The following is a 25,064-nucleotide window of genomic DNA, read 5'->3' on the forward strand; positions in this document are numbered from 1 at the left end:
TCTTGCTCTGCACAAGGGTGTCCCTCCATCTGGAAACTGACTCTGTAATGCCTTGTGCAGTCCTGTGTCCCTAGGTTCAGAAAGAGCTGCGCGAACACCACTGTCCCTGTAGGACCAGGAATAAGTTTTGTTTAAAAACAAACGTTCTGGAAGGCCAGGTCCCATCCACTTGCTGAAGCTGGTTTCTGTTAGGTTTCTGAAGCCAGGTTGTCACTCAGGAACAGGGAGGTTTCTGAAGACAGGTTGTCACTCAGGAACAGGGAGGCGGGTTCTTGTGAACTGTCCAATCAGGGGAGCAGCAGGTGAGGTGGGTGGGGCGACTCTGTAAAGCGCTCTTGGCTGCGCTGGAGTTCGGGTCTTACCTGCGGTTAACGGTCCAGTTCTCTCTACTGCAACGTCAGTCCCTCTGTGACTGCACCGGCCGCCAGATCCGGGGACCCCAGACGCCGGGAAATGGTGAGTGTGCGGGGCCGGGTGTCCCAGGACGGAGACGAGGGGCTCGTTGGGACGGACTGTGGCGGACCGGCCTTCCCGCCATCACCTCCAGAGTCTGCGGACTGGAGTCCCCCAAGGCTCAGATCTCAGTCCCTTCCGACTCACAGAGTGGTGGCCCGGCTGGCAGCTGGAACCTGGGCGTCCTGTCACTGCGCGCGGCGACTTTGGTACCGGCCCTGGACCCTCTCTGGGCTGCTCTGCGCCCACAGCCCCGCGTCCCCAGACAGTGCGGTGACCACGGGCTGGGTAGTCGGGGGACAATCGTGACTCGGGCTCCGGGGTTCGTGGGTGGGAGAACCTGTGGTTTGTGGGGGTCTCGAGTACCTCCTTTCTCTCCAGGGGGCGCCCGTTTTCTCCTGAGTTTTCCAAACATTTGGGAAGCAGGGTCTCAAATCCATGACCCTGTGCCCCCTTCCCATCTTCCTAGGGGTGGCAGTAAATCCCTAAATTTCCAAGTCCCTCCCCGCATTCCCAAACGCCAACTCCCGTCTTCCATTCAAGCATCATAATCAACTACTTATTTGTCCTCCGTGATTTTCAAACACCCAATATTTTAATTGTTTATCCTTTTCTCACAGTCAATAGATGGCTGTTTTAATGGACTTTATTTTTCGTCTGTGGATATTTCACATGAGAGAAAAGTAGCGAATAACCAACCTGGAACTACACTGTATGAAATCCCCGTTCCTCTCCCCACAGGACCGGCCCTGGGCACAGACGTCCTATAGGAAGTCCTTTGGGTAGAGGCTCCTCTTTGGAAACTTTCCTGGGTCATCTCTCCTGTCAGCACTGCCTCTCCCTGGGTTTGTCACCTTGAAAAGATTTATTTCCTTTCTCCCCCACCCCCGTTTCCATTTTTCAACAAATGTAAAACGTATGTAATCTACAGTTCTTGAAAGGCAGTATAAGATATTGTCAAAGACGCATGAGAGGTATTATAAATTTCAGGAAAAAGTACAACATTCCATATTACATTGCATGTGTTAAAAGTTGTTTCCCCGGGGCGGTCAGGTGGCTCAGTTGGTTAGAGCGCGAGCTCTGGGCATTGAGGCTGCCAAAGGTTCAATTCCTACATGGGTCAGCCAGCTGCGCCCTCCACAACTAAGATTGAAAAGGACAACAAATTGACTTGGGAAAAGTCCTGAAAGTACACACTTTTACCCGTAAAGTCCTTCCCTTTCCCCAATTAAAAATCAAAATCTTTTTTTAAAAAAAGTTGTTTCCCCTTCTTTTCCTCCTCTGAGCGGGTTAGTAGTATTCTAAGGTCTGTTCTTTTATTTTGGGTGAATTCAGATGGATTTCTAGGGCTTAAACTTACAGACCAGAAGTGTTTAAGTATGATTAATAGTTTATAAAGCAATTTATCATCATGGAAATAATAAACAACTTTTTTTTTCTTTTTTGGAATGTAATATATACTTGTAGGATTTCTTGTTCAGCCAGCAAAGTGCCTTACAATTTTCTTCCCTTTTTTCCAGGAAGACTGGGTTTGAGCATTTTTGCCAGATTATTCAAACAATGGGTTTGTGTCAATTAAAATATCTATAGTGGTCCAGAGCAAGTCCACTGAGGAGCAGAGGCCTGTGGTCAATGCATTACCCAGGTTAAGGCCCCTTGAGCTGCAAAGGGAAGTACTTGAAGGCTCAGTGGTTCTTCCTGGGGAGTCTCCCCTGCAGGCGTCCTACCTGCTCACACCCACCTGGAGGGGCCTTTACGCTGAGAGACCCTACAGAGCCCTGGAGAGCTGGGGGTGCAGGTGCACATGTGTTGGGGGTAGAGCAGAGGGGTGGATACCCTTTCTGAGGTTGTGGTTTCTTAGGTTTACACATTTTTAGACATGTCGTTTGAGTTTTGCATCCACAGTGTAGGTGCGCTCAGAGTGTAATCTGCACAGTGAGAAAGTCTGTGAAGATCAGGTGCGTTTATGATTTGAGAGTTCATTTGAATCAGAACCTTACACTGAATCCAGCTGAGAATTTCCTTACTGTGAGATGAAGCCTGAGAGAGAGACTTTTTATTGTTCCCTGGGGAGAGAAGGGTATGGGAGCTCCCAGAGTTCACTCTTCGGGCTGCTCACAGGTCCCTCCTTCCCCTGGAACTGACCAACTCCAGGGGCTTTGTCTCAACCTGGACAGTCTGGAATGTGGAACCTTCTGAAAGCAGATTTTCTTTTGGCCTGTGGAAAGCAGACTGCTCATCTGAGCTGATTCCAATACTCGTGTTTCTTTTCTTTGGATCCTTCATCAACTGAATACTACAGCACTTTGGCTCTGGTTTCCCTGAGCACTGTGTAATTTTATTACCTGTGTTAGAAATAACATTTTTAGTTTCTTGGGCTTAAAAATGTAAGTTGATTGAGAAAGATGATGTTGGTAAAGCAGGTAAATAGTGGAACTAAATAGACTTCTTGTTCCTTTCAGGCTAGAGAACCTCAAGATGTGAGGTAATGTGTTTAAGCTCTCAGGTCCATTTTTCATTTTTACATCAGTGTTTGTACGTGCATGTCCCTGGAGAACATTGAAATTTACAAGGCTTAGGTAGTTGAATTTCTATTTTAATTCTTATATAAATCTTTGAATATCCTACTGTCTTTGGGAGCATAACTGAAATCCCTATTGCAGTACAATATGCTACTTATTCTAAAAATAACACCAGTGTGAAATACAGGGAAAGGACAAACTAGGATGCAACTTGTCATTTTAGTTAGCAAGAATTTTGAAAATTTTTATTTTGTGTGGTATACAGTTTTATAACCATTAGTGTTTAAAGAAATTAAATCTTACAATGGTTTCTTATATACAAAAGTTAAAATTAAAGACTAATAGTAAAATGTGGTGTATATAAATTTCTCTGTTTATTTTAATGAATCTGAAAGAAAAGTCTAACTTAAGATTCACTGCCCATATATCTTGGTCCCTCCGGCGCTGTTACTCCAGCTACCCCCAAATACATTTTTGATTATTTACCAAACTTTCTGTTAGTGTTGCTTTATATAAAAACGAGCCATTGCGAATGCCTGTTATTCTTAGCCATGTTTGTCCTGGTAACGAGCAGTCAGACTCCACATTGTTTGATATTTGCTGTGGCTTAAGCCTCCCCCTCCCTTTCTGGTGTGTGCCCACCTGGACAGGCTGAGGACAAGTCCAGGGCTCCCTCCTCTGGCACTGTCACCTTCCAACACACAAGCCCCTGCCTGTGAGCAGGACTCGCCCTGGCCCCGCCCCTGACAAGGATCCTTTGCTTGAACAACTTTAGTGAGCCTCCTGAGCCTCCTCCCAGGCCTACCTGTGCATGTGCTTGTAAAATCCAGTTTTAGCAGGAACCCTGAAGCCAGGTGAACCAGAATCCCCACCCTCTATCTCATCCCCTTCCATTATCTGATCAGGTTCCCCCTCCTGCACCATCTGGCGATGTCTGCAGTAAGAATCCTGTTAGGTCGGTTTAGCAGGAACCCCCAAACCCCTGATTTTTCCCTTCTTAATTTGCCATGCTCTGACTCCCACCTGCTGTCTGGCTGTGAATTCCCACTTGTCCTTGCTGTACTCAGAGGGGAGCCCAATCTCATTTCTCCCCATTGTGAAATCCCACCACAGTGGTCTGTATACCTATCGCAGTGGTTCTGATAAAACCTGCCTTAAACCATCTTTGACAAATGGCACTGAATATTTTTTTTCTGTAGTACCCTCCAGCCATAAGATCCCAGGCCATTCTTTTTTTTTTTTTTAACTCTCTCAAGCCATTTCAGAGCTGCTTGAGAGGCCCCCCCTGCAACCTACCCCCATACCTCAATTATGTGAGTCATAAGCCTTTTCCTAACCTCTGTGTGTATGTGTGGGGAGGGGGCCACTTGCAGGTGACCATAACACTTGGCATTGTGAGCAGCATGTTTCAACGTGACCACCTACCTGGGTTTGTCTTCTCTTGCTCTGACTTGCTCACCTGCTCTGCTGCCTGATGGCGGCCGCACTGTGGGCTGCTGGGTGCTGGGGAGTTGGTGCTGTGAGCTGTGCTGCCCCGTGGGGCAGTATTGACCCCACCAAATCCCAGTGCTATGTGCAGTCGACCAGAGTGGGCAGTTTCGAGAATTTCTAGGCATTTGGGAGCAGGCGTATGGGGTTGGTCCTCTTTAAAGTGGTCATGGCTCAGTGTCTTTGCCAGAAATTGTGGATATGTCAAAGTTGTGACAGAGGCTGAATTGGCCCGGACATACCCTGGGGATTGTGGTGGGAGAGGGTGACCACACCCTGTGCAAGAGGTGGGCCCATGGGGTGGTCACTCCTGAAAGAGCAGTTATTAAAAAAAAAAAAAAAAAAAAAGGTGCAGGGATAAGATGGCTGGCTGATCTATATAATACCAGAGGGCTCCCCAGGTTCCTTCAGTGCCTCTGCAGCTGCTGCCCCTGCCTCTACTGCAGCCCAGATCCTGACCCTCGAGGCTATTGGGAACAACATCCATGGCCTCACTGGGGCAGGATGAAGGTATTAGTTCAAACCTGACTACAGGTTAGGTTCTTATACTCTATAAAGCAACCAGTTGTCATGGGGCAGACTTCCAACTTGATGACACTGATTTGAGGCCCTTGGAGGAAAAAATATAACAATACGAGTGTAAAGAAGACATCCAAAAAAGCCATGACCACTGTAAAGAGGACCAACCCCATACGCCAGGTCCCTGAAATATATTTAGGAACTTAAGATCAAGACAGGGAAGACAGGAGGGAGGGAACAAGAAAAAAAAATATTGAAACAAAGGTCTACAATTTGATCAAATGGAAAATCTAAAAAATACTCAAAGAATTATACAGCAGAAAAGATCAAGGGGCACTGTTTGGTTTGGGGGCCTCTATAACACGGGTTCTGAATAATTTTGTCATCCATTGTAATGCACAAACCCTCATGCAAATAATCAATACTAGCTCTCAAATTATAGTTTTATTGGCTCACACTAAATATAAACAAGTTATCCCTAATAATGTTAAGGGACTTACTAAATATAAATTAGGGGACAAAAGTGTATGTCTCACCTTAACCATCAGACAACTCTTCTCTTGCCTAAATTACACTTGGTCTTAGCACCCATTGTCCTGAAGTATCCCATAGTGAACAGGGAAGCTCTGAACCAATGATTCATAAACTAAAACTAAGTTGTGAAGCCAACTTCCAAATTGGCTTCACAAAAAGGGACCCCACAGCCCTTACCCCCCCAGCTTAGTTACATAATATGGCTCAATGTATATATTAAAAAGGGCCTTGAAAAATTGTAAACAATCATATAAAACTTAGTTAGTGAAGAGGTGATTATCCCCAGTGCTTCTCCTTTGAACAGCTGAATTTGACCTGTTCTTAAACTTGGAAAGAAAGAAGGAATGACACCTCACAGTGGATTACTGCAACCCAGAGGCTTTGATCGCACCAAATAAGCCCCTATCCACAGCACACTTTACTTCTGACTTTATCAATTTGAATCTTTTCTCTTTTTCTTAGTCTAGCTAAAGCTTTGTCAATTGGGTTTGTATTTTCAAACAACCAACTCTTAGTTTCTTTGAGTAGTTAGTTTTGTACTTTCATATATTTTCATGTTACTAATTAATCCTTTCATTTCAGCTTGACAAAATTGCCATAGCATTTCTTGCAAGGCAGGTGTAGTGGTGATGAACTCCCTGAGCTTTGGTCTGTTTGCAGAAGTCTCTCTGTTATTGATTGCCAAGGGACAGCTTTGTTGTATAAAGTGTTTTTGGTTGGCAGTTCCTTTCTTTCAACACTTTGTCTATATCATGCCACTCTGACAGGTTTCAGCTGAGAAATGTGTAGATAATGGGGGTCCCGTTGTATGTGACACATCGCTTTTTTCTTGATACTTTTAAAATTCTCTCTTTGTCTTTGATTTTTTAATAATTTGCTCATAATGCATCTTGGTGAAGACTTTTTTTTTGGGTTCAACCTGTTTCCAGATCTTTGAGATTCATGTACCTGGATGTCCACATCTCTCCCGAGATCTGGGAACTTTCCAGCCATTGTTTGTTTAAACAAGCTTTTTACCCATTTTTCTGTCTTCTCCTGGGCTATCCATAATGTTTATATTATTTCTTTTGCTGGTGTCCCCTAAATCATGTAAGCTTTCTTCATTCCTTTTTATTCTTTTTTAAAAATCTTCTATCTGGATCATTTCAAATGACCAGTTTTCCAGGTTCACACATTCTTTCATCTGATTCATCCAGTCAGTTCTTGAAGCTCTATTATATTTTTCATTTCATTTGTTGTATTCTTTAGGACCAGGATTCTGTTTTGTTCTTTATGATATCTATCTCTATGTCAAATTTCTTATTTTGTTCATATATAGTTTTCTTGACTTCGTTGAGTTGACTGTCTGTCAGACCTTCTTATGAAGGTCTTTGAGCTTCCTTAGAATGATTATTTTTAATTCTTTGTCGGGCAATTTGTAGATCTCCATTTCCATAGGCTAGGATACTGGAAAATCATATATTCCTTTACTGGTGTCATTTTCCGTGTGTGTTCCTTGAAGCCTTGCATTGCTGTTTCACATTTGAAGAAGCAGTCACCACCTGCAGTCTTTACTGACTGATTTTGGGATAAAAATTGTCAACTGGACAAAATAATTTTTAGGCACGGCCAGAGGAATGAGTTGCGGGAAACCAAAATTGATCTATTAGAATTTATTTGGTGTGTTTGAGCTGCAGGAAGTCAGGCTAGAAAAGACCATAACCTCTCTGAGCAAAAAGGAATATGGAGTTTTATAGGAGCGGGTAAACGAGGCTGTTCTCCCTTCAATGTTTCAGCGGGTTTTCGTTGCATTGTCTCTCACAACAAAAGTTTTCGGGGCACGACTAAGCTCTCCGGTTCCACATTCTAGCTCCCCGGCTGCTGTCTGATCTTCCCAGGCCCACTGATCATAAGTCCCTAGCTGACAAAACAAGCCAACAGGTACAAAGTACAAAGAAAGACAAGATGGCTTTTAGGATAAGATGGTTTCTATATTCCAGGCGGCTTCTCCAGGCCTAAGGCAAATACAAGCCAGCAGGTACAAGGTACAAAGCAAGACAAGATGGCTTTTAAGACAAGAAGGTTTCTGCTCCTGGCCTAAATATGGCCTAACAATAATTTTTCAGGTAGTCCGCCAAAAGAGGATTTATTTGGCAAAGTAAAAAACAAACACCACTGCAGCAGTGTAAGAACGTGCACTTCAGACTACCCACATACAGCATTCTGCTCCTCTCCTGGAATGGTTGCTATGTATGAGATTGGACAATTAAGTTCACGAACTTGTTGCAATGATGTTGCTAACCTTTTTTGATATCAGAGGGATTATTCATTATGAATTTGTACCAACTGGACAAACAGTTAACCAAGTTTACTATTTGGAAGTGCTGAAAAGGCTGCGTAAAAAGTTAGACGACCTGAACTTTTCGCCAACAATTCATGGCTCTTGCATCACGACAATGCACCAGCTCACAGGGCACTGTCTGTGAGGGAGTTTTTAGCCAGTAAACAAACAACTGTATTGGAACACCCTCGCTACTCACCTGATCTGGACCCCAATGACTTCTTTCTTTACACGAAGATAAAGGAAATATTGAAAGGAAGACATACTGATGACATTCAGGATATCAAGGATAATACAACGAGAGCTCTGATGGCCATTCCAGAAAAACAGTTCCAAAATTGCTTTGAAGGGTGAACCGGGTGCTGGCGTTGGTGCATAGCTTCCCAAGGGGAGTACTTCAAAGGTGAACATAGTGATTTTCAGCAATGAAGTATGTAGCACTTTTTCTAGGATGAGTTCCCAAACTTAATTGTCAGACCCCATATAACTTCCCTGCAGGAAGTCGGGACCATAGAGTTTTAACAGGAAGTCAAGACTTAAGAGTAAAAGGAAGACCAGCACCATCCATAGACCTCCCAGCTTCTAGCTCCCAGCTTTCACCAGTCAGCCCCGTAGGATTCTGAGGCTCTCACAGACCTTTTCTATGGAAGCACCTGATTGATGTCTCTTGTTCCCTCTTTAGGGGGAATTCTAAGATTGCATGCCTTCTCTGGATCCCTCAAAGCCAGGCCCAACCCACACCTCCCCACCCCTGTTTGTTCTCCTGAGGGTAGTCCCCTGAAATGCTCAAGTTTGTGTGTCTTCTTACAATCCCACTGAGTTGAGCCAGCTGAATGTGTGTGATCATGAGACATTGGAGATTTGCACTCCCCATCTGGGGCAGGCCCTGGGAGCTGGCATGGGTGGGCAGGAATGCGGTGTGCAGAGCTCCAGGTGGAGTCACCAACAGTTACTTGCATCTGTAGCCATTTGTTGAGTTTTGAAACTTGGTTGCTGTGTGTCCCTGCAACAATTCCGTGCTCCCAGCCTTCCAGACACTTGCCTGTGCTGATCCCCTTGGTGTTCTTAGTGAGAGGAGAAATCAGTGAGCATCTTGGGCAGTGTCCTCACCACTGGGGAAGCCAAATGCTCAATCAGTGTGCTCTCACTTTCCCCATGGGTCAAAGGTTGTCCTATAGGCAATGAGCTGTGCCACCTTTGGCGGGGGGGGGGGGGGGGGTTTGCTCCATTAGTGTGCGGGTACTTCTCCACTGGGCTCCCAGACTTCCACAAAGGTTCTCATCCTTGGTTGGTTGTCAAAATCAGTGCAGTTGGTGAGATGATGGTAGAAAACCCCTCTTCCACCATCTTGTTGACATCACTCTCTCATTGACTAATGTTTTATTTAGAAGTGTGTTCTCTAATATCCAAATATTTGGAGGTTTTCCAACTATGGTTCTGTTATTGACTTCTAGATTAATACTACTGTGGTCTACAAGCATATCGTATGTGAGTTCTCTTTTTTTCAAATTTGTTAAGGTGTGTTTTGTGTCCTAGAGTGTGGTCTTTTGTGATGAATGTTTCATGTGAGTCTAAGAAGAATGTGTGTTCTGCTGTGTTTGGATGAAGTGTTGAATGGATTTCAGTTAAATCCACTTATTTGATGGTGCTGTTTAATTTGACTATTCCTTCCTGATTTTCTGCCTGCTGGGACTCCTTATTATGGATGGGTGTGGGTGTTGAAGTGACTGACTCTGATGATGGATTCATCTTCCTCGCAGTTCTATGAGTTTTTTCCTCATATATTTTTGCTCCTCTGTTGCTATGCACATGCACACTAAGAGCTGCAATATCCTCTTGGAGAACTGACCCCTTTATCATAATGTAATGCCCCTCTTTATCTCTGTGAAATCTCCTTCTTCTGCTTTGTCTAAAATTAGTACAGTTATGCCAGCTTGCTTTTGTTTAGTGTTGGCATGATATATCTTTCTCCATCCTTTACTTTTAATGTCTTTATATCTAAACTGTGATTCCTGTAGACAACATATAATTAAGTCTTATTTTATTATTTACTGGGAAAGTTGTTGTCTTTCCTTTGTTTATTTAGACTATCGACTTTGAAAGTGATTATTGATATAGTTGGATGAGTATCTACTGTATATATTTTTTTACTGTTTTCTATTTGTTGCCTTGTTCTCTGTTTCTCTTTTATCTTCCACATTTCTTTTTCTTTCTCTGCCTATTACTGAGCATTTTTCTTGATTCCATTTTTTGTCTACTCTCAGCATATTAATTATACCTTTTTCCATACTTGGGCTTGAGTTTGCAGTATATATTTACAACTAACCCAAGTTTTCTCTGAAGTAACACTATACCTCTCTACTGGACGTTAATTGTGTGTAAATTCCTCACAACAGAGTATTCCCAGTTCCTCCTTCCCTGTCCCTTGTAACATCACTGTCATTCATTTCACTTAGTCTATAAGCTATAATTACTGAATATATTGTTGCTGTAACTATTTTAACAATGTGTTAGCTCTCAGATTAAATAAAAATAATAAAAGCAAATCATTTTATTTTACCTTCATTTATTCTATCTCTAACACTACATTTCTTTATCATTTACCTTCTTCCTAAAAAATTTCTTTTAACATTTTTTGCAAAGCAGGTGTACTGGTGAGAAACTCTCTGGTTTTGATTTTTCTCAGAAGGTTTTTTTTTTTTTAAGGGCAATTTTTTTTTTTTTTTTACTTTTATTTGCTTAAGTGTGTTTTTCCAGGACCCATCAGCTCCAAGTCAAGTAGTTGTTTCAATCTAGCTGTGGAGGGAGCAGCTCACAGTGGCCCGTGTGGGGATGGAACTGGCAACCTTGTTGTTAAGAGCACCACACCCTGACCAACTGAGCTAACCGACCACCCCACAGAAGGTCTTAATTTCTCCCTCACATTTGAAGATTTTGCTCCACACAGAATTCTAGTTGAGTGATTCTTTCAACACTAACTATTTTACAAAACTCTCTTACTGCTTACTTGGTTTCTGCAAAGAAGTCTGACTTCATTCTCATCCTTGTTTAATTGTAACTAATTCACCCCCCTAGCTTCTTTAAATATTTAGTTTTTGTCTTTGATTTTTCTCTGGTTTGAATATGATATTGCTATGCTTTTGGGGGTTATTATCTTATTTGGTGATGTCTGAGTTTCCTGGATCTGTGGTTGGGTGTCTATCATTAATTTTGGAAAAATCTCAATAATTATTGCTTCTCTTACCATGTTTCCCTGAAAATAAGACCGGGTCTTATACCGTATTTCCCCCAAAATAAGACCGGGTCTTATATTAATTTTTGCTCCAAAAGATGCATTAAGGCATATTTTCAGGGGATGTCTTATTTTTTCATGTACCACAATCTACATTTATTCAAATACAATCATGTCATCTTCTTCTGGAACGTCATCATAACATACTAAATGCATCTGTCTGGCTGACGATCTTAACTGGGGCTTATTTGGGGGGTAGATCTTATTTTCGGGGAAACAGTAGTTTTTCTGTGTATAGAAATTATAACTTATAGATTAATTGAAATGAAGGACAGCAATGTTACAAGGGACAGGGAGGGAGGAATTGTTTCTTTTTTTCTTTTCCTTTATGCATTTCCATTATGTGTATGTTATACCTTTTGCAATTGCCCCAAAGTTCTTGGATTTGTGTTCTGTTGTTTTTATTCTTTTACTGTCTTTGCATTTCAATTTTGGAAGGTTGTATTGCTGTCTCCCCAAGCTTGCTGATTCTTTCCTCACACATTTCCACTGTATTGATAAGTCCCCCAAAGGAATCGCTCATTTCTATACTGTTGTTTTGTTTTTTATTTCTTGCATTTTCCATTTGGTTCTCTCTTAGACTTTCCAACTCTGCCTGTATTACCTGTCTGTTCTTGCATGTTGTCCATTATTTCCTTTAGAGCACTTAGCGCATTAATCATGGTTGTTTTTCATTTCTGGCCTGATAATCCAACATATCTCCTGCATCTGAATTTATGTTCTTTTGCTTGTCCTATCTCTTAAGTGTTTTCCTGTATCTTTCTGGTATTGGTTTCTAGATGAATGCATTTGTGGTCTGAGTGCATATTCAGTATGAATTCTATACTTTCAAACTTATTAAGGAGTGTCTTCTGTCCCAGAATGTGTCTATCTTCATATATTTCTCATGTGAATTTGAGAAGGATGTGTATTCTCCTGCTTGATGAAGTATTCCATGGTTTTCAATTAAATCCAGTTGTTCGATGGCACTGTTCAATTCAACTGTGGCTTTTCTGATTTTCTTCCTACTGGTACTCGTAAATTACTGATAGAGGATGTTGAAGTCTGCAGTATGATAGTGGATTCATCTGTTTCTCCTTGCAGTTCTAGCCATTCCCCTGTGCATTTTCCCACTGTATTGTTATGCACTTGAGCATAAGAAGTGCTAGGTCTCCTTGGGTACTTATCATTCTGTAAAGCCTCTCTTTATCCCTGTGCTTTGTCTGAAATTACTAGATATACCAGCTAACTTTCAATGTTAACATGGTATATCTTTTTCTATCCCTAATCTTAATCTGTCTTTATTGTTCGTGTGGCTTTATTACAGACAACATATAATTGGGTGGTGTTATTTTTCATCCACCATGATAGTAGTATCTTCTTTCAATTGTTGTATTTAGAGCATTGACTTTTAAAGTGATTATTGACATAGTTGGATTAATATCTACCATAATTTTTGTTGTTTTCTGTTTGTTGTTCTTTATTTCCCATTTGTCTTCTACTTTTTTGTCTGGCTTCTCTGGCTTTGAGCATTTCACCTAATTCCATTTTTTCTCCTCTCTTAGCATATCAATTGTACTTCTTTATTTATTTAGTTTTTTATTGGTTGCTCTTGAATTTGCAGTATGTAGTTACAGTCAACCCAAGTCCTCTTTGAAATAACACTAAACCATTTCACTGATTGTGTAAATTCCTCACAACAGAGTCTTCCCAGTTCCTCCCTCCACTGAGCCTTATAATATTGCTGTAATTCACATCACTTATCCATAAGCTAGAATTACTGAATACATTGCTGCTAGTATTATTTGGAAGAAAGTGTTATCTGTCAGATTAATAAAGAATTTTTAAGTGATTTCATTTTCTCTTCGTCGATTCCTTCTCAAATGCTCTCCCCTTTTTCTTCATTTTTCTTCCTTTTGAAGAATTTATTTAACCTTTTTTGTAAAGCAGGTGTTCTAGTGACAAATTCTCTCACTGTTTGTCTCAGAAAGCCTTTATTTCTCCCCCACTTTTGAAGGATAATTTTGCTCAACAGAGAAGTTAGGTCAGTAGGTCATTTTTCTCTATCAACAGTTTAAATATTTTATTTCACAAATGGTGCAGCCACTTGGAAAACAGTCTGGCAGTTCCTCAAAAATCAAACCTAGAATTACCATATGATCCATCAGTTCCTTTTCTAGGTATGTATGGGTAAACAGAAAAACAAAATGTGTTTTATCCATACAAGGGAATATTGTTTGGCCCTAAAAATGAATGAATATTGGTATATGCTCCAGCATGGATGTCTTTTGAAAAAGTTATGCTGAATTAGTTAACGAAGTCAATCAGAAAGACCATATATTATACAATTGATTCATTTGAGAGCCCAGTGAAGATCATACATAGAGACAGGAAGGAGATTTGGGGTTCCTAAGGCTGGGGATTGCAGAAGGAAGATGGGAATATACAGAAAACCACTGAGTTGTACACTTTAACGGGTTGCACTGTATAGTATGTGCATTATATCTCAAAGCTGTTCATGTAAATAAATAAATGCACTGAGTTTTGCAAGCCAGTCTCTTATGCACATAAGGGTTTCCAGATTAATTAATACAGCCATCACCTCACATAGTTACTTTTTTCTTGTGTGTCGTGAGAAAGCTTAATCCACTGTTTTAGTAAATTTCAAGTACACAATATAGTGTATGTATCTCAAGTCATCACATTGTAATCTTTAAATACAGACTATTTTTTCCCAATATATCTTTTTTATTATTAAATTTATTGAGGTGACATTGGTTAGTAAAATTACATAGGTTTCAAGTGTACATTTATATAAAACATATCTATATATTGTGTTGTCAATATATAGATATTGTCAACACCCAGAGTCAGTTCTCCTTCCATCACCATATATTTGACCCCCTTTTCCCTCTTCTACCTCCCCCCTGACCCTTTGCCCTCTGGTAACCACTAAACTGTTGTCTGTGTCTATGAGTTTTTGTTTCTTTGTTTGTTTGTCTTGTTCCTTTGTCACTTTCAGTCTTATATCCCACATGAGTGAAGTCATATGGTTCTCCACTTTTTCTGTCTGACTTATTTCGCTTAGCATGATAATCTCAAGATCCATCCATGTGGTCACAAATGGCAGTATTTCATCTTTTCTGTGGCTGAGTAATATTCCATTGTATATGTGTACCACATCTTTATCCAATCATCTATTAAAGGACACTTTGGTTGTTTCCATATGTTGACCACCATGATTAATGCTGCAATGAACATTGGGGTACATATATCTTTATGGATAAGTGTTTTCAGATATTTTGGGTAGATAATCATGAGAGGGATTGCTGGGTTGTATTTATTCTTACTTTTTTGAGGAACCTCCATACTGTTTTCCATAGTGGCTGTACCAATTTACATTCCCACCAGCAGTGTATGAAGGTTCCTTTTTCTCCACAGCCTCTCCAACACTTGTTATTTTTGTCTTGTTGATGATAGCCATTCTAATAGGTGTGAGGTAATGTCTCTTTGTGGTTTTGATTTGTATTTCCCTAATAGCTTGTGAAGTTGAGCATTTTTTCATATATCCATTGGCTGTTTGTATGTCTTTTTGGGAGAAGTGTCTGTTCAGGTCCTCTGCCCATTTTTTAACTGGACTGTTTGCTGTTGTTGTTGTTGTTTTTATTGTTGAGTTCTATGAGTTCTTTATATTTTGGATATTCACCTCTTATTGGAGGTGTTGTTTGCAAGTATCTTCTCTCATTCGGTTGGTTGTCTCTTTGTCTTGTTGATGGTTTCTTTTGCTGTGCGGAAGATTTTTAGTTTGATATGGTCCCATTCATTTATTTTTGCTTTTACTTTCCTTGCTTTTGTCATCAAATCTGAAAAATCCTGTTTGAACCCAAGGTCCACAAGTTTAGTACCTATGCTTTCTTCTATGCAGCTTATTGTTTCAGGTCTTATGTTTAGGTCTTTGATCCATTTTTAGTTAATTTTGATATTAGACAATTTTATTTGACAATTATACCTCAGTAAATCTGGAGGTGGGGGGAGAATTTCCAGGTGCATCCCTAGTTCATATAATGATTTATTTTCTTATATCAATGAAAATGGGAATCAGTTGCCTTAGGGATAGTATAGTCATGTTAAACAAATATGTTTAACTTCTACAGGTGAAAGTCTTTTTTAAAGAATGTTTCTATTAGGTTATTGCTAGCAAAAAAAGACCAGGTCCTGGGACATGAAGCCTGAACCAACTAGCAGTATGGCTAGGTGGGAAGATAACGTGTCTGCCATCCGGAGTTGCTGAGGTAGTGGGGAGAGAGATGTAAGCCATTCTGAAAGAATTTACATTAGCTAGGGACAAAGGGGTTGGAAGGGGGGACAAAGCTGAAGGGGAACCAGTTCTGGGATAGGCGCAGAGTTAGAAAGGAAGAAGTGTCTGCTCCTGTGAATTGACTGTGGGCAGCAGGTTGGAAAGTTCAGGTGTAAATAAGAAGCAGAGGCTCCTGCGGTTCAATTGCGCCTGGCTATTCTCTTTTGTGTAATGGATGAAATAGCCACCTGGAAGTCAATCCTAAATTTCAACAGACACACAGGAATGTGAGCAGTGTTTTGTCAGAGCTGGCCCACAGCTATTAACAGGTAACTGCTCTGTCTCTTTCACTCTCCAGCAGCTGTAATTTTTTCTCGTCAGTCGTTTACATTTTGAAGTTTTCTAGGGATAGAAGCAAAAACTAATCTAATCTAAATTAAATTTCCTTCTAGTATAAAATGTACATCTGAGAATGAGTCGGGGTGGGGAAGGCATTAGTGGAAAGTTCAAGGCTGGGAAGCATCAAAGAATGAAATGGCACCAGACTTGTTATAATAGATGCTGAGGTCACAATAACTGTCCCTATTTTTGAACAACTGTCACAGTTCCATGAGTGGCCTGACCTGTAGAGGACATAAGACCCTCTTGTTCCAGTGTGGCCTGGCCTGGGCGCCCTCACGTTCTGGATTTAACTTGCTCTATTTGGAAACTCAGGACTTCCCTGTTCAACATGCGCCGACATATTCACAAAGAGCTGGGCGAATAACATTACAGTCAGCCCCAGGCTAGGAAAAAATTCTGTTTAGAGTCAAAAGTGCCTGGAAGAGACGAGCGCGTCCCAGAGGTTGAAGGTAGTTCAACCGAGCCTCTGGTCCTCATGCCCGGGTATCAATCCCGCAGGCAGGGGGCCGGCATGGATTTCCGTCCAATCGGGCGCCGCTGGGGCAGGTGGGAGGGGCGACGCACCGCTCAGGCGTGTGAGTCTGAATTCTGCTCCTGCCTCACTCACTGGTGGTCGGTTGTTGCATGGCATCCACCGTCTCTCGTGGCTCTTCCCGGGTCCGTGTGGCGCTGTGATCTGCATTGGTTGTGGGGGTTGTAGGCAGAACTCGGGGAGACCCAGGAAACCTAGAAATGGTGAGTGAACGGGACGGGTGCGGAGATGGGACGAGGGCTGGTTGGAAACGGCTGCAACTGGCAGTGGTGGGACCGGCCTCCAACACCTCAGTTCCGGAGTCTGTGGACCTGAGTCCCCTGGGGGCTCCGCTGGGACCTCGGTCCCCTCCGGCTCGCAGCGTGGGGACTGAGCCGTCTGTCGGGGACCCCGGGCGTCCTGTCCCGTCCCTGCGCGCGCCGACTTCCGCCCCGGAGCCTCTCTGGGCAGCTCTGCGGCCGCAGCCCCACGTCTCCCCAGATGGTGCGGTAACCACAGGGAGGGTCATCAGGAGACAGTCGTGATTCAGTAACTGGGGGTTCGTGCGTAGGAGGTGTGTGGTATGTGGAATCCCTGGTTTAGCCTTTCTCCCTAAGGGACACCTGTTTTCTCCTGAATTTTCCAAATGTTTGGGGGGCCGGATCTCAAATCTACGACTCCCCCCACTTCTCCCCGCCTATATCCATGTAGGGCTGGCAATAAATCCCTAAATTTCCAGAACCTCTAGGTATTCCTATAGCCAAATTTCCGTCTTTGAATCACAGCATCATTATCAACCATTTGTCCGCCTAGGTGCATTTCGAACAGACCCAACATTTTATCTTCTTTTTTAACACAATAATGAAATGCTATTTTCAAGATTTATATTTGCCTATGAATAGTTTACGTGAGAGGAAAGCCGAGAATAACCACCTGGAATACGTTGTATGAAATCCCAGTTCCTCTCCCCCAGGACCTGCCCTGGGCACAGACGTCCTATGGGAAGTCCTTTGGGTGGAGGCTCCTCTTTGGAAACTTTCCTGGGTGTCTTGTCCTGTGAGCACGTACCCTCCCCTGGGTTTGTCACCTTGAAAGGATTTATTGACTTTTATGTCTCATTTTTTTTTCAATAGGGTTAAAATGTATTTAATCAGTAGAGCTTGAAAAACAATATAAAATAGTTCTAAACAGGCAGGAAAGAGGTGAATTCAGAAAAAAATAAAATGTTCCAGTATTACATTCTATTTCTGTAGAATTCGTCTTTCACTTTTTTTATTTCCTGAGCATGTGTAGTAAGTTTCTGAGGTTTGTTTTATTTGGGGTGTTTTAAAATACAATTCCAGGGCTTAGCCTTCCAGAGCAGAATTGTTCAAGTAGATTCATGAGAAAAGCTACAGCCCTGGAAATGGGGATGCAATGCAAGGAAGTTCGGGGGTGGGGTGGGGTGGGGTGGGATGGGGGCCAGGGCCCTTTCTGAGGTTGTGGGTACAGTTCCTTAGCCCCAGACATTTTTAGATTTTATGTTGAGTTTTGCATTCAGAGTGTATTTGTGTACATTGAGAAAGGTTGTGAAGATCAGGTGTTCTGTCTTGTGGAGAAAGGGTTTATGAATTGGGGAGTTCATGCCACTTTCCATTGGATTACCACAATCTTGAGGCTGTGGTCACACCAAAAATATTCCTACACCCAGTCCCCAGCATTATGGAAATCACTGCCTCCATCCTCTCAGCAATGGGTACACATTCTGCTCTCATAGATTTAGGTAAGTCTGGTCTGCTCAGTGCTTATGTCAGCAGCCTCTCAGCTGCAGTTGGCTTCACCTCTGAAGGGACGTGACACACCTTTACCTGGTTCCCCTCAGGGAACCTCAGCACCGTTACCACCACCCACAGTCTCTGCAGGCAAGAGCTGAGCTGCTTTTACCTTGCTCCAGGAGAACAGGTATGAAGTGACATTCATGACGTTCTCCATGTGGACATTTGTTTGACATTTAGGACATACATATATTGAAAAAAGTGGCTCACAATAAGTGGACAGACCATTGCCTGAAACATTAGGCCCTGATGCCTTGGTTCCTTTTTTCAAAATTGTTTTAATAAACAAAATACCACAACCTTCCTGACACCATGAAGAAATAGCTGTAGTAGATTCTTTTGTGTTTGGGAGCAAGAGCAACTTACTGTTCCCTCATTTCTGGTAGGAAGTGATTGAATATACACAAGCTCCCACTCTTGTGTGTGAACTCTCATCCTAGCCCATCCACTAACCTCAATATAAAAACAAATCCGTGCACCTTCCCTTCCTCTCTCAGGCTATTTCATGCCTGCTTGAGAGGCCTGCCTTTCTCTCCCCAGAGACCTCAGTTATGGAATCAATAACCCCTTTTATATGTGATCAAACAATACAGTGTATGTTTAAATTTTTAAAAATTTATTACAGTAAAAGACATGTTGCCATTAATCCCCCTCAAAATACTCTCCCTTTCTTCAAATACACTTATCCCATTGTTCTTGCCACTTTCTGAAGCAGTTCTGGAAGTCCTCTTTTGTGAGTGTCTTTAGTTGCACTGTCATGACTGCCTTGATATCCTGAATCATTTTGACTTTGGGCAAGAGCCAGAAGTCTCACGGTGTCAGATCCAGTGAATAAAGTGGAGGAGGACACACCGTAATATTTTTATTTGACAGAAATTGACATATACCAGAAACGATGTGTGCCACAGAGCATTGTCATGATGGAGGATGATTTATGGCAACTTTAAAACACACCTTCTCTCTAAATTGTACCTCACACCGCCACTGCACCAAACAAGTTGAAACTTGTCACACGCTGTTACTAAGGTTTGATGCACCACTTCCCGTATTGAAGATCCCTGCCTTTCCAATGGATGGCACTGGGCAGCAACATTCACCTTATGTTTTGATCACAATGGAAAGGCTCCAGTCATACATCGTTTCTGGTATGGCAATTTCTGTCAAATAAAAACATTATGGTGTATCCTCATCCACCTTATTCACCCGATCTGGCATCGTGCAACTTTTGGCTCTTCCCCAAAGTCAAAATGACCATGAAAGGTAAACGTTTTGAATCAATCAGGACATCAAGGCAGCCACGACAGCACTACTAAAGACACTCACGAAAGAGGACTTCCAGAACTGCTTCAGGGAGTGGAAGGATGATAGGAGAAGTGTGTTCAAAGTGAGGGTATTTTGAGGGTGATTAATGGCAATGTGTCTTTTACTGTAATACATTTTTAAAAATTTAAACATTCATCGTATTTATTGATCACACCTTTATACCCTAGTGGCCAAGTGTGGTGTCATCAGCTGAGGGATTCCCATGCTCAGGGGCTGAGCTCTCATGTACCTTTACACCACCGGGGAGCTGGGCCATGACAGAAGGGAGGGCAGCCTCTAGGGTGCCTGGTCAGGAAAACTTCCTCCTGACTGGGGAGTGGAGATGTTATGTTCTGTTGGAGGAAAGCATTGCTGACACACCTGTATGTATTTTATAAGAATGAGCAAATATACCACTGAACCGTTGTGGATGTCAGTGAACTCTCTTGCAATCGGCAGCTTTTAACCTGTTCCTCAGTGTCAGCAGGGCTCAGGACAGACTGTTATTGTTCTGCTGGAAAGAGCACTTCACACTTATTATTATCTCAGTGTGTGTGCCTATGTGTGCCAAAAGTTGGCAGGAAGTGGCCCTGAGACACCTAATTAGAAGGATCTTGGGACCTAAGTTGTCATTCCTTCTTCCTTGTATCTGAGCTCAAACTTTCAAATAACTTTCTAGACTATGTAATTGTACAAACAGAGAAAGACAGAACTGAGTCTGTGATAAATATTACATAAGGTAAAAGCAGTGCTTCCCCGCAAGTATATTTGTATTCAGCCAGCTGCATGTGATTACAGGTGTACCTCAGGGATATTGCGAGTTTGGTTCTAGGCCACTGTAATAAAAATGAACATAATCAATCAATAAATAAAGTCACACGAATTTTTTGGTTTCCCGTGTATAAAGAAGTTACATTCATACTGCAATCTATTAAACGTGCTATAGCACATTAGTGTACATACCTTAATTTTAAAAATACTCCTAAAAATACTAACCATCATCTGTGCCTTCATTGAGTCATAATTTTATTGCTGATGGAGGGTCTTGTCTCAATTTTGATGAACACGCAGTATCTCCCAAGTGCAATAAAACGAAGTTCAATAAAACAAGGTATGTCTGCACTTCAAATGGTCTGGAGGGCTTTAAGACAGTAAAGCCAGCTAGACTTTCTTAAAAGTTGGATTTCCACAGGCTTCTCACACTCTGTTTTTTTGGTGATGGGAATAGCAGAAAATGCTTCCCATTCTGTACTATATTTTTATTCATTGAAACCTCATACAGATGTGACTGTTTTATGGAGTGCTGTAAATGGTGGAGAATAAGGAAGGAGATAAAAGAATTTTACTCACAAGAATTGATGGTTTTAAAATGACAATATGAGTTTCACTTATATAGATAGCATTTCTGTCATTTCCAAGGTTGTCTGAACCCTGTCATTTCAAAATAAAAATGTAATCACAGTAAAAATATGTTGATAACTTCCCCGTATTTATGATGATGTTAAATTTATAAGGGAGTAAGTGTGGATAGAGAGTAAGTTTTTGATGATTAAGTCATAAAGTAAATGTTTGGAGATGACAGAATCATACGTAACCTTCCGATAAATGGAGTTTAGATGGGCAGTGCAGTCAGTCTCTCACATCCTACTGTACACATATATTGGGATGTTTTAGGACTCAGTGGCCTTTGAGGATGTGGCTGTGACCTTCACCCTGGAGGAGTGGGCTCTGCTGGATCCTTCACAGAAGAAACTCTACAGAGATGTGATGCGAGAAACCTTCGGGAACCTGGCCTCAGTAGGTAAGGATGAGAAGTTACCTTCATTTTGTCAGTTAGTGGACAATTTCTCACCCACCAACATTGTTCTAACATGTAATGTGGGAAGGGAGGCCATTGATCAATAAACTGGGCATGGTCACAGCTCCTCATAGAACTAGAATGTATGATTTTTGTAACATTTCTGATACTTTGGAATCATTTTTCTGGGTCTGCATTTTAGGGGGAAAATGGGAAGAACAGTACAAAAACCAGTGGAGAAAACAAAGGTGAGTCACAACAATACAAAGCAGTTTCTCAGGTGAGAAACTTGCGATGCTACAAAATTTTAAAAAGAAGCAACCAAAACAACTCTTGCTTCAAATTTCTTACCCCTCAGAAAATTTTCACCAAATTTCTTTCTTATATATGACATAGATATTCAATGTTGTAAAATAGGAAACAGCATTCATAAATGCTATTTATAAACATCACTTTTTGCCATTTTTCTTTCTTTTTTTAAGTATCGTTGGTGTACAATAATAATTTTATTAGTTATATTAGTTTCAGGTGTATAATATAGTGATTCAATATTTTTATACCTTATGTGATCACCCCACTAATTCTGGTAATCATCCGTCACCATGTAAAACTATCACAATATTATTGACTAATCCCCTTCACCTTTTTTCCCATTCCCTCCCCTCCTCCCCTCTGGTAACCATCCCTTTGTTCTCTGTTTCTATGAGTCTGCTTTTGTTTTGTTTTCTTCTTTGTTTTTATAGATTCCACATTTAAGTGAAACAATATGGTATGTGTCTTTCTCTGTCTGACTTATTTCACTTACAATAATACCCTTTAGGCCCATCCATGTTGTTGCAAATGGCAAGCTTTATTCTTTTTGATGGCTGAGTAATAGTCCATTGTAAATATATACCATATCTTTTTTTTTTTTTTTTTATTGGGGAAGGAGAACAGGACTTTATTGGGGAACAGTGTGCCCTTCCAGGCCTTTTTTCCAAGTCAAGTTGTTGTCCTTTCAATCCTAGTTGTGGAGGGTGCCGTTCAGCTTCAAGTTGTTGTCCTTTCAGTCTTAGTTGTGGAGGGTGCAATGCAGCTCACCTCCAGGTCCAGTTGCTGTTGCTAGTTGCAGGGGGTGCAGCCCACCATCCCTTGCGGGACTCGAGGAATTGAACTGGCAACCTTGTGGTTGAGAGCCCGTGCTCCAACCAACTGAGCCATCCAGGAGGCAGCTCAGCTCAAGGTGCCGTGTTCAATCTTAGTTGCAGGGGGCGGAGCCCACCATCCCTTGTGGGACTCGAGGAGTTGAACCGGCAACCTTGTGTTTGAGAGCTCACTGGCCCATGTGGGAATCGAGCTGGCAGCCTTCAGAGTTAGGAGCATGGAGCTCTAAACGCCTGAGCCACCGGGCCGGCCCCACATCTTCTTTATCCATTCATTTTTCTATGGACATCTAGGTTGCTTCCATATCTTGGCTATTGCAAATAATGCTACAGTGAACATGGGATGTATATATCTTTTCTAATTAGTATTGTCATTTTCTTTGAATGAATACCCAAAAGTAGAATTAGTGGGTCATATGGTAGATCTGTTTTTAGTTTTTTGAGAAATTTCCATACTGTTTTCTATAGCGGCTGCAACAATTTGCAATCCCTCCAACAGTGCACAAGGATTCCCTTTTCTCCACATCCTCATCAACACGTTATTTGTTGACTTTTTGGTAATGGTCATTCTGACAGGTGTGGGTGGTATCTCATTGTGGTTTTGATTTGCATTTCCCTGATGATTAGTGATTTTAAATATCTTTTCATATGTCTGTTGGCCATTTCTGTGTCTTGTTAGAAGAAATGTTTATTCATGTCCTCAGCCCATTTTTTTTAACACATGTTAATAGTTTATTTTTTGTTGAGTTGTATGAGTTCCTTATATGTTTTGGACATCAACCCCTTATTGGATATATCATTTACAAATATATTCTCCCATTCAGTGTGTTGGGGTTTTTTGGTTTGTTTTATTGATGGTTTTCTTCACTGTGCAAAAGCTTTTTAGTTTGCAGAAGTCCCATTTGTATATTTTTGCTTTTGTTTCCCTTACTCGAGGGGACGTATCCACAAAGATACTACTCAGACTGATGTCAAAAAGTTTACCTCTTTTTTCTCAGAGGAGTTTTATAGTTTCAGGCCATAAATTTAAGTCTTTAATCTATTTTGAGTGTAGTTTTATATATGGTGTAAGAGAATGATCCAGTTTCATTTCATTGCATGTATCTGTCCAGTTTTCCCAGCAGCATTTGTCAAAGACACTGTTGTTAATCTATTATATATTCTTGCCTCCTTTGTCATAGATTAGTTGACCACATAAGTGAGGGATTATTTCTGGGCTCTCTATTCTGTTCCATTGATCTATGTGTCTATTTTTATGCCAGTATCATCCTGCCTTGTAGTACAGTTTTAAGTCAGGAACAGTGATGACTCCCACTCTATTCTTCCTTCTCAAGATTGCTTTGGCTATTTGTACTCTTTTGTGTTTCCATTTATATATTGTAGGATTATTTGTTATAGTTCTGATAAGAATTTCATTGGTATTTTGATAGGGATTGTATTAAATCTGTCGATTGCTTTGGGTTTTATGGTCATTTTAATAGTACGAATCCTTCCAGGAGCACAGTGTATATCCTTCCATTTATTTGTGTGCTCTTCAGTTTTTTTCTTAAATGTCTTTTGATTTTCCAAGTACAAGTCTTTTACCTCGTTGGTTAAATTTATTCCTAGGTATTTTCTTTTCTTTTCTTTATGCAACTGTAAATGTGATTGTTTTCTCCTTCTGATTTTTCATCATTAATGTATAGAAATGTGAGCGATTTCTGTATAGTTTGTATCCTGCTATTCTACTGAATTCTTTTTTAAAAACATTATTTATTTCATTCCACTTACTGTATGACTTTTGGCGCCCAGATAGCATTTAGGTCTCCCTTAAACAAATTAAGCTTCTCATCTGTACTGAGTTATTTGGCAAGAAGTGCAAATAGAGGAGAAAGGGAGGGATGGGAGAAGAATTTTGTAATGTATGGAGCTGTGAGGTCATTTTTGCCTCCCGCAAAATGACCATCACCTTCATGCCAATATTCACCCAAGGAGTCATTCAGCCTGTACTTTTGGTCTGTGGTCCCCCACAGCCAACATCCATGGCCTGGGCCTTTGGCCATCATCCTTGGTCTGGGACTGGTTTTAGCCCGTGTGGATGCCTGTGAACGTGGCTAATAATTCCCCCAGGTGGAGAGTGGGCAGGGCAGGCAGAAGGTAACTATTATCCATGCACCTCTGAGGTTCTGCCTTTCTGCAGAGCAGGTGGGAGGGCCCAGGTCCTCCCAGGTCCTGGCAGTGCACTGAAAGACTGGCCAGAGCCCAGCCTGGTGGTGGTAGTGGGGTGGGAGGTGGGGCATTCTGGAGGTACACCCAAGTAGAAGAAACTGTCACCTCAGAACCAAATGATGGGGTAGGGGCCATATGAAGCAGGGCCCCCAAAACAGTTATACTGTGGCCCTAAGTGCTACCAAGGAACCAAGAACGTAGGACAGGTAAAGAGGGAGGTAGGTGAAGGCGGGGATGGGAAGATGTTATTTATTGGGGCATGTGGAAGAACTGGAGTGAAGCAAATGCCAGCCACAGTTTTGGATAATCTAAATGGAAAGGGGACAATGACAAAATATCATTAATCCTGGGTGCTAGAAAGAAAATCTATATATTCATATATCTATGTATGTATATGGATATGTATCTGTAATTTTTCTAAAACAGCACTGGGTTTGAGACCCCCCTCTGCCATTGACCAATCATGGGACCTTGCACATGGTA

General features: G+C 41.5%; 1 protein-coding gene across 2 annotated transcripts in view; it reads left to right on the forward strand.

The window, feature by feature from the left end:
• The first annotated feature begins 322 nt into the window (after positions 1-322).
• Positions 323-25,064, forward strand: part of LOC117037430 (zinc finger protein 709-like) — a 32,684-nt gene continuing 7,942 nt past the window's right edge. The window contains exons 1-3 of one of the 2 annotated variants that reach the window (XM_033133405.1): positions 323-456; positions 21,108-21,234; positions 21,434-21,479. In XM_033133405.1, the coding sequence (XP_032989296.1) occupies positions 454-456; positions 21,108-21,234; positions 21,434-21,479 (176 nt within the window). In that variant the 5' untranslated portion in view covers positions 323-453. Of the gene's footprint in view, positions 457-16,432; positions 16,542-21,107; positions 21,235-21,433; positions 21,480-25,064 lie in introns of those variants that run through there. The other variant, XM_033133406.1, reaches the window with a different exon arrangement.

Source organism: Rhinolophus ferrumequinum, chromosome 18 (assembly GCF_004115265.2).
Source record: "Rhinolophus ferrumequinum isolate MPI-CBG mRhiFer1 chromosome 18, mRhiFer1_v1.p, whole genome shotgun sequence".
NCBI lineage: Eukaryota > Metazoa > Chordata > Mammalia > Chiroptera > Rhinolophidae > Rhinolophus > Rhinolophus ferrumequinum.